A 10,835-nucleotide genomic window follows, 5' to 3' on the forward strand; every position below is an offset into this window, starting at 1 on the left:
TATTCAAGCAAAATTATGTGTTATTGGTTCTTTTTTTTTTGGGTGCAACCTGTGTTATTAGTTCTATGAATTATAAATACTTGTTAAAATTCCATATTATTCATTTAATGATTTATTTTTAGATTTCAAAATCCACATTGTGTTTTAAATAGATTTGAATGAATTTGCAAGTAAAAAATAGAAGCATTCAAATCCAAGAATAAAACCTCTTATTTCAAAATACATGTGTTTTTATTTCCATAATTTTACAATTCTATATGAATTTACAAATCATTCATCCAATAATAGGTTCTTAGTTATTTTTCATAGCATTATATGAATACATTAGTAAGAAAAGTAATACTAGCATGTCGTTTTACGTTTTAATAATATTTTAAGATTTAACTGTTAGATAATTAAGATTTCTAATTCTTTTATTTTTGGTCAATAATGATTTATTATTCTTAAAATGCATAGAGATATAAATTGTAAGAGTGTTTTGGTAATAAGCCATCATTGTTTTCCAAAGTAAATAAGTCATCGTTTATTAAACAAAAAAATATTTCCACTTATTTGGTCTTTAAGTTAAAACATTAATTACTGGTCTAATATTGCCAATTGCCAATTTATATGTCATGGATGCCAATAATCTATTTAGAATTTATAAATAGACAATCATCACACTCTCCTAGATCATGTATTTCTTTTACACACACAAATAAACTTATAATAATAGATTACTTTCTTATCAAGAACATAAATTCTCTCCAAAAAATATATAGGTTCAACAGAGAGAAGGTTAGCATTCTTGATTTTTTAATCAACTACAAATATATATTAGAAAAATAAACTCACTCACATTCTTGTGAGACTTTTTTTTGTACATACCTTGTACTCCATAATCCATTTTTGAGAGTTAAAACCTTGTTTAATATATCATAAGTAGTCTACATTTTAAGGGTTTTAGAGGTTTCTATTTTCATCATAAAATAAATTGCCCTCTCAGAAAAACAAAATAATATAATTAATTACAGTTATGTTCTTGTATAATTTATTAATTATATTATTTTGTAATTAATTATATTATTTTGATTAATTAATTAATCACCCAACCTTTGATGCTACATGGATCTCCTTGTATTGGCTCATCATTCTTACTGAATTCATATTTGAGGTATGCCTTCGATGTGCGGATATGATCTTCACCATATTTGAGAGGATTTCTATATGATCTTGACCATCTAATGGGCGTATCTCCCACTCGAAATTTAGGGTAGTTTGGGATGCTTTTTTAATGGAAAAACAACCAAGCTTGCTCCAATTCTTGGTTGAGCGAATTACAGTCATCGGTTCTGGTACTAGTAAAGGTTGGGTGATTAATTAATTAATCAAAATAATATAATTTTGATCAAAATAATATAATTAATTACAGTCATCGGTTCTGGTACTGGTAAAGATTCTCTTATCCATTATGTTCATTGTTTGCCACTGTGTTATTTTACAGAACTATGTATGTATGTTTTTCTCCTGTGTTTGTGTAATATATGGTTGATTTATATATGTGTTTCTGGTAAACCTTGTTTAATATCATAAGTAGTCTATCTTTTTAAGGGGTTTAGAAGGTTTTCTTTTCATAAAAAAAAATTGCCCTAACACAAAAACAAAATAATATAATTAATTACAGTTATGTTGGATTTACCTACAAAATAACAATAACCATGATTGACACTAATTATATTATTAAAATTAAAATAATTGGACCCCAAATAATAGGAGTTGGGATAAAATTGTAAGAAGATAATTGGTAACTATTATATATATATATATACAAATATATACTAGTGTTATAAATTTGGTTGTTCTATCCATTTTTATTATTATTATTATTTGGCATATTCAAATTTTTTTATTAAAACGATGTTGTTATGATATCAAAAAGCTAATCATATATATAATAGCAGAGTTTTCTCTCATTAGAGAGCTCCACCTCAGCATAATTTTTTTATAAATTTTGTGGACTTTGTCTCTAATTTGAAATTATGTGGGCTTTATCCAGTTTTATAAGCCTACTCTTTTTTATTTAATTTTCCAGAACATAAGTATTTTGATGACAAAATATTAAAAACGTAGAAATATCACTATCAAGACATTTTTAATCGACATGATTCTAAGATAAACCATCAGCCCAAAACATCAAAACCAGTAAAAAAAAATTTCAAAATATACAGGAAAAGAAAACAAAATGGTATTTCTATGTATATTTTAGATTCATAGAAAACAAAATTAAAACAAAAGGGAGGTTGGACCAACACAGTTTAATCTTTTAGATTCATAGAAATCAACTTAATAACTAGATAAACCAAACAAAAAGAAACGAAACTCTTCACAACAACACATAGAATAATACACTATCAACGAGCATCAAAATAAAAATAACAACAATCTAATCTACTAAACAACCTACTTAGCTTCCACCAGCAAGCGAAACCAAAATAGACTCAATAAACAGTCTTCCCATGACTTACCAGAAGCATCACCAATCAAACAATCAACCACTCTCCTAAATTGAAAGAAAAATTCATACGTGGATGATGAACAATCGAATTCAAAGGAAAAGGACAAAAATAGTCACGAAGAATGACTGGATGAAGAAGATAATTAAGTACGGACACTCTCATTTCAGAACAAAGCTACCAGAAAATTAAAACAAAAATACGGTAAAATCCTATAATAAAACAAGAACTGCCCAACAAGGTAATAAATAATCTTTGGATAATCGCCAAGTAAAAATGGCCCATTTTGGCCACATATATATTGAGGCCTTAATAATACAATATAGATATATATGAAAGAGAATAACAGCTTACACCATACACAAACACACAGGAAAGGAAAAATAAATAAAATGTGTATAAAAATAAAAGAGAAAAATGTAATTAAAAGCATGAAGTTATATAGAAAAACGTTTTTAAAAAGGCTCAACTTTGCTTGTGGTGAATTAAATTGTCAACTTTTATTATTTTTTCAGTTAAATCATAAATGTTTATTGACTTTACCAAATTAGACACATAGTTAAGTCAATTAACAGATGAATTTTACAATGTAAGTCAACGTTGATAACTTCTGTTAAACAGTGAAACGACGTCGTTTGTAAGTTAAAAATAAAATAACAGAGCCACTGCGTATATTGACAATTTTACATAACAAAAAATATATATTGTCAAAGAATTTGAACCTCAGCTTTTTCTCAAATTCAGATTTAAGCCGCCAATGGATTCCGTGGGAATCGTCATCTGAACTCCACCGCCATCCCTGGGAATGTCTCAGCGAGGAGATGGTGATCTCCGCCACGAAATCTAGAAAGTGAGATAGAATTAAAATTTGATAAATCGTAATGGAGAAATAGAAAAAAAAAATCATATTGGAATTGGTCAATGGAAACGCTTAAATGAGGAAGAAAGAAAATTTTACTGATAAGTACGCGGTTCTATCGATCGTGAGAAGGAGAAAGTCCAAATAAGAGATTACCAAAAAATATATAAATATGTGTTTGGTTAAGTATTGATTAACTCATCCAACAGGTGGCAGGTTCGAATCACCATATCATGTTTTTCTTTTAATATTACAAATCGACGTCATTTTACTGTTTAACGGATCTTACCGACGTTGACTTAACCCTATAAAATATATCCGTCAGTTGACTTAACTATGTGTTTTATTTGGCAAAATTAACAAAAGTTTGCGATTTAACGTTAAAAAATAATAAAAATTGACAATTTAATTAATATTTTTGCTAACTTCATGCTTTTATTGATATTTTCTCAAAAATAAAATAGAATGGTCAATAGAATAACAAAGAACCCCGCGCAACGCACGGGTTTCATCTCTAGTAATACTAATGAGTAATGATTTTCTTTCTTTGACATCTTTCAGTCGACCAAAACATAATTAACAAATCCTTGCTATTGGTTTTAAATATTTTACACCATAACAATTGGTTTGAAGAATAAACACAAAACTTTTATTTTTACAACTTTTTTTGGCAATAATTTTAAAATAACAAAGTTATCTTTTCAGTCATACAATATTATTTCATTCACTTTTATTTAATTGAAAACTTTCACTTATATTTTAACTAAAATCTATTGATACTCCCAACTTATTTTTTTTTTTTTTTTGTGTAATCTGATTCAGATCTGTGCCAAAATAGTAATAAATGAGCATATATAGCCTATTTAATCTCATAGTCTTTTATATCCAATTGACTTATTATTAAGAGAACTTTTTTTTTTACAAAAACATTTTACTTTATCGTTTAGTAAAGAACTAAAAAAAAAATATAATTTGTTTTTAAAAACCCTTCCCTTCCTTCTCCTTCTCTCTCTCCCTTTCTTAGTGAGCTTCTCAAACACTTTCGTCTTTGTTTTTTTTTTGCTTCTGTATAATTGTGTTCTGTGCCTTTTAGATTGTGTTCTGTGTGTGTTTTTGTAGAACAAACGAGAAACAGAGATGATGATAAGAGGTGAATTTGGAGAAGCTTCGTCTCCTCCTTCGTTTCTCTCACGTTCTCCTTCGTCTCCTCTTCAAACCCAATCACATCATCATCACTCTCAAAACTTCAATCGTCATAATCAAAATCTCTTTCCCGGTGACTCATCTTATAGGTTCTGTCTCAGATCACCGTCTGATTACTCGCTATCGAGTTACTTCTCGAACGGGTTGTGTTCTTCTGAAGATGGTTCGTCTCAGTTCGCTTCTCCTCCACTCGATGGCATGATGATGACGAAGTGTAATCTTGGTGGTGACGATTTGGGTCTTTGCGAAAGTTTCGATCTTTTGAATGTTGGAGAAGAAGGAGACAAGACTCTTCATCATGTACGAACAGATCAGACTCATCACCAAAACAACAACCAAAGGAGCAATTTTGGAAACTATGAAGCTAGTGGTGGTGATGGTGGGTTTGGTTATTACTCTGGCTTTGGTGTTGATCAAAAGGATCAACCTTTACTGTTCCCAAACCAAAACGATCAAATCCTCAAGTCTGTGAATTTAGGATTACAGAGTTTTAACAATAATTACTCTGTTCCATCATTGGTTCATCGAACATTGTTTGATCATCAAGGCAGTAGCAGTAACAAGCCTCCACAGAGTCTTCTTCCTAAAGTATCTGAGTACCAGGGATATGTTTACATAATGGCTAAAGATCAGCATGGATGCAGATTCTTACAGAGGATCTTTGAAGATGGAAGTGCTTTAGATGCTATGATCATTTTCAATGAGGTGATTCCTCATGTTGTTGAGCTTATGATGGATCCTTTTGGGAATTACTTGATGCAGAAACTTTTAGATGTTTGTAATGAAGAACAAAGAACACAGATCATACTCATGGTTACTTCAGAGCCTGGTCAGCTTATTCGAATATCACTCAATGCTTACGGGTAAGAGTGTTCTGTATATATTAAAGTTTACTATATGATCAGTTTGATGTTAAGTTAAAAGCTTGTTTGTTTTTGTGTGTGTGTGTTGTGAAGTACTCGAGTTGTTCAGAGATTAGTGGAATCAATCAAGACTAGGAAGCAGATTACTCTGGTGAAATCAGCTCTGAGGCCTGGATTTCTCAATCTCATTAGGGATTTAAATGGGAATCATGTGATTCAACGTTGCTTACAGTGCCTAAGCACAGAAGATAACGAGGTAAAAAAGAGATCTTTGTTTTTATTTTTTTTAATCTTTAGGTTATGGATACTGATATAATTACTCTTTGTAGTTCATCTTTGAAGATGCAACAAAGTACTGTATAGATATCGCGACACATCGACATGGATGCTGTGTGTTACAAAAGTGCATTGCTTATTCCTGTGGACAACATAGAGAGAAGCTTGTAACTGAAATCTCAAGAAACAGTCTCTTCCTTGCTCAAGACCCTTACGGGTAAATTTTACTGTCTCGTGTAACAAGTATTGAACCTATTACCTATAGAGACATCAATGTAATAATAAGATTTAATCTAGACAACTCTCTTTTCTTGATCAATTTTCAGGAACTATGCGGTCCAGTTCGTTCTTGAACTGAGGGATTTTTCTGCGATTGCAGCGATGCTTTCGCAGTTGAAAGGGCATTATGTAGAGCTTTCGATGCAAAAGTTCAGTAGCCATATGGTGGAACGATGCTTAACACATTGTCCAGAGAGCCGTCCTCAGATCGTGCGTGAACTCATCTCTGTTCCTCATTTCGATATACTAATTCAAGACCCTTATGCCAATTTTGTCATCCAAGCTGCTCTTGCTGTCACCAAGGTACAAAGTCCAAGTCAAGTTTGAAAGTTTCTTTTAATATTCCTAACGGTTTGATTCTAGGAGTGATCAAGATTTTGTGGAATGTTTAATTACAGGGTTCACTTCATGCCACACTTGTTGAAGTCATCAGGCCTCACTCGATTCTACGTAACAATCCTTATTGCAAAAGGATCTTCTCAAGAAATCTATTGAAGAATTGAAGTTCAAAAGGCTCCTTCTCTGGTGGATACGAGTCTGTAATTTCAAAACGTGTTGTTGTTTTCTTCTTCCCCAAGTTTGTTTGTTGCTCTGAATAATCTAAAACTCTACTAGGTAATATCACTCTAGGCAATGTCTACTATCCAGATCGATGTTCTCCTGTTGTTGTTTTTGTTTTTGTTTTGTTGCATGTACTAATTTGTTCTTGGAATGAAATTTCATGTTGTTGGTACCGACCAAGTTTTTTCTAAATCGGTTTCGTCTTATGAGGCCACTTTATTTAATTTGGTTATATAGTAAAACTAGAAAAATAAAGTATTCTTTTGATGTAAAAAAAAAAAAAGGAAATATCAAATTATCTAATGAATGAGATTTTATTTCGCCGATACTAAACATCTTAAATGTTGAGATATTAAGATAAAAGATTTGACTATTTCCAAATCTGATTTTTTAGTATCTAAAATTAGGTATGAAAGATTCTAATTTTGTTAGCAGAACTATTCTTATGAGATCGTGATCTTTTTGTTATAGAAAGGATAATAACTGGTTTTCAAAACAAAGGATTTTCTTTTGGAGTTCTATGTTTAGTAAATTAATTGAGATATTTACGCTTTAAAACAAAAAAAATGAGATATTTATGCTATGGATTCGAATGTAGTGCAAGTTAGTTGAGATCTTTGTTAGAAATTTAGAATCAATACTAATTTTAACCAAATATCTTGTAGTTAAATCTCAATTTGACTTGCAAAATATTCGAAACTTTCGAATCCATAGAAATATGTTGGTATATGAAGTTGAAACCTACTTCCAAAGTCCCTAATTAAGATGATAGCTAGGTTCATACAAGAGACTGTTCCATAATCTTGGAAATGCCAATTCAGAACGGGTTATATACTCTGTAGAAACCGTTCATCGGATCAAAATAGATTATGTACCATTTTTTTTGTTTTTTTTGTTTTTTTAGTATGTACCATTTTATAATTCATGGTTTCTAACTCGAACTGAACGACACTCTAAAATGAAACCCATGTTCGTTAATTAAATACTATATATGTTAGATACCTAGTACAAGCCATCTTTAAAACAATTTTACAGTTGAAACTAAGTTCATTGCGTCCAAGATTTTCATGAAACACTTTCGATATTAGTTCTTAGGGGGTTTGAATATTGTGATTCGTTTGGTCGTTCGTGGTATAGAAGAATGTCCTTATACGGTGATGGGCCAACAATTATAGGATCTAAATTGGGCCACAAAGAAGCATACATCTGTCTGTACACTGAATATGTGATTCTGCTGAAGCAAGGAGAGAAGGATTGGTAGGAAACTCTCTCGGCAATGCAGAAGAATATGAATGCTCACAATCAACCTAAAACTTTAACTATTAATTATAAGTAAACTCTCACTAGAACTTTCTGTTGGTGGATGAATGACTAATGGTTTAACCGAGCCAGGATATAAACACAATTTTAGTTCAAAAATAGTGATTAGATAAAAACATTGATTTATACAGTATAGCTTATCAATATAAAAAATTCATTGACAAAAAAAGGTCAATATAACATGTACTTGAATTGAAAATTGGAAATTATTGTTACATTTATTAGGACGTTGTGAGGATGAAGAAGAGTCGTTAGAGCTTGCTTTAAATGAAGTCGTTAATATAGGTTTAGCTAACCCCCTAGTAAGTCCTAACTCCTAACTCTTCCTTTTCTTCTTTTTGTTTATAATATACGCCTAAGGCTAACTACATGATTAAATATACTGCAGTAGGTTGATCCGATCCGTTCCATTTTATAGTTAAATCTATTTACAATTGAAGAGAACTATGAGAACAACCCCTTTTAACTTTTTCTAGTAAAATGTTAAATGCATATATTATGAAAACGTAATCAAACTTAACCGGTATCTTGATAACTCACGCATAATCCTATAGAAGTCCAAATAACGTTCATGGAGTGTTCTTCAGTTGACAACATATCTTTGCATATTTTGTTTTTCCAAAATTATCGTTGAAACACAAAACAATATATGTGTATTATAACTATATGCATTTATACTTGTTCAAAATTATTTAATGGAAACAGGTAGGCGAGTACTGAATCTTTAATTCTTCTACCAGGAAATAATAACTATTCTAGTATTTCAGAAAATAATATTAACTGAGGCCACAATTATGATCCTCCATCTAACGTCCAAGAAGTTGTATACAAGTAAAACTATTTTACCCGCGACAATTTTTTTTTTACTTGGAGAGCTTTCATTTCATACAACCTTTTTTCCATATCTGTTTTAATTTACGGAATCACAGATTTCTTGAGCTAGCTAACTTTTAATTTTACTTGGTATGGACGTATGGTTGTCTATAGTAACAAGTAAATTTTAAACCAAAAAAAAAAACAAGTAATTCCAGATATTTCTTAATTAATTATTTTGTCAGTGACAAAAACTTAAAGCTTTTATTTCTTGGTACAACTTTTTCTTCTTTCTTGTATATTTCAATTTACGAAATTACGAGTTTCTGGTGCTAGCTTTTAATAAGATGACGAGACATGTATCTTAATTGTTACTGCATGCATGAAGTAGCATGATGTTGTGAGCTTTAAAATGTTTTTTTTTCTCATCAATCAAATTTTGTGATTTTTAATTTGCAATTTGTTTTCTGCTTTTTTCTTTGTTAACTAGGAGGAGTTCGGACCTGGGCCTTAATCTCCCCCATGACCCGAGACCAGCTTTTGCTACATGGCGTAAAACATCCTTTCTACCGGGAATCAAAGTAGGGAGCACATGTATCCAACTCGTGCACTCACCGGTGGTAATTTGCAATTTGTTACTATGTGGGAAATTTACAATCTTTACTAAAGCCCCGATCATGCATAGCTGTAATTCTACGTAGAGGTTATACTGTGGCATGGTGTGGCCCAAGTTACTTGATTAATAATACACACGATTTTTGTATAGTAAAGTGCTTTCGCAAGACGTTACAAGCAATACCATAGTGGTGAGTGGCCGGCCCTACGGTCGTGTCTAGCTAGCTAAGTATTCAGCAACATTTACAAACGTACGGTTTTTAAAATATGTTCGTAAATCGTAATATTATTTAAACGGTTAATTACCACAGAAGAATACTATTAAAGTAAAATGGTTGAAACTAAATACTCGTAATTCAAGGTCTTTTTGTGCTTTCACTTCCTATTTTCTCAACTTGTACTAAAACATTTTTAGTTACAACACAATTTAAATATCTAATGAATATTTAAAAGTTTTCAGTTAGATGCATACACCAAAATTTTATATTAGGGGTTGATCCTAACTCTAGGTTTTAGATTTGGATGGTGACATTTCAACGACACAATGTGTGGATCAATACAATTTTTTTCACTAACACATATACGACTTATATATTTGTATATTAGTATGATACTGTAAATGAATATATATTTTTTTGAACTAAGATACTATAAATGTTTCTAAAAAGTAAATGCATCCGTTGAATTTTTTTAAAAATAAGAAATATAGAAAGGCGATTAATGAGGAAGCTGACCAAAAGAGTCCTAAAAATAAATGAGGAGTCGAGGGACGAGAGCCGTGGCATTGGTAGGCCGCTGAAGAAGATTTCAATATGTGTTATTTGAAATTGTTTGGTTATGTTTGGAATACTATAAGGAGTACTTTTTATTGTTTTTTTCTTTTTCAACTCAGTTCTTTTTTAAAAAAATAGATATAAAATTTCCTATAATATATAGAAAATTCATGTAACACACATGTTTACAATAAATATTTTTTTTGAAGAAATCAATTAAAGTGAAACAAAATCATTTAAACGTCTTAAGAAAAAAAGAAAAAAAATTCAGAGGAAGTAATAAATATACGTATTTTTTGGTGTTGTATATTGAAAAGTGGGAGTGAGAGTTATTGTGGTATTAAAGTTGCTTAGGCATTCTGCATTCATGAAGTCATCAACCTTCCTCCTTCAACTGTATTTAGTTTCTTTCTATTTATTATTGTTTTCTGATTGGGCTTCTATATTTATTATGTATTCACATCTTCAATCACATAACTATTTTCATCATCATGCATACACATGCAGACAACTTCCATGACCAACAAGAATACACACTACTCGCATATAATTATATGCTTGCATCATACATACGTTAAGATAATGGTTGGTGATATCATGATGATGATAATAATGGTGGAGGATTAAATAGGAGAACTATAAATCTAGACATTTCAATGAGACTCCTCGGAGCAATACCCACACTTATTAATCACGCATCCAACTTGAAACTCACACATCATCATCTACGTTACTATACTTTTCCATTTTTCATCCCACGTTGTAGTATTTATTTCCTTAA

At 30.9% G+C, this 10,835-nt stretch overlaps 1 protein-coding gene across 1 annotated transcript; it reads left to right on the top strand.

Annotated features, from left to right (window-relative positions):
* The first annotated feature begins 4,284 nt into the window (after positions 1 to 4,284).
* On the top strand, positions 4,285 to 6,705 carry LOC104756575 (putative pumilio homolog 8, chloroplastic). The gene is made up of 5 exons (XM_010479182.3): positions 4,285 to 5,417; positions 5,511 to 5,673; positions 5,747 to 5,910; positions 6,020 to 6,275; positions 6,371 to 6,705. The coding sequence occupies exons 1-5, from the start codon at positions 4,489 to 4,491 to the stop codon at positions 6,473 to 6,475; spliced, it is 1,617 nt and encodes a 538-aa protein (XP_010477484.2). The 5' UTR covers positions 4,285 to 4,488; the 3' UTR covers positions 6,476 to 6,705.
* The last annotated feature ends 4,130 nt before the right edge of the window (positions 6,706 to 10,835 follow it).

The sequence above is a fragment of the Camelina sativa genome, chromosome 17 (assembly GCF_030686135.1).
Source record: "Camelina sativa cultivar CO46 ecotype springtype chromosome 17, ASM3068613v1".
NCBI classification, from domain to species: Eukaryota; Viridiplantae; Streptophyta; class Magnoliopsida; order Brassicales; family Brassicaceae; genus Camelina; species Camelina sativa.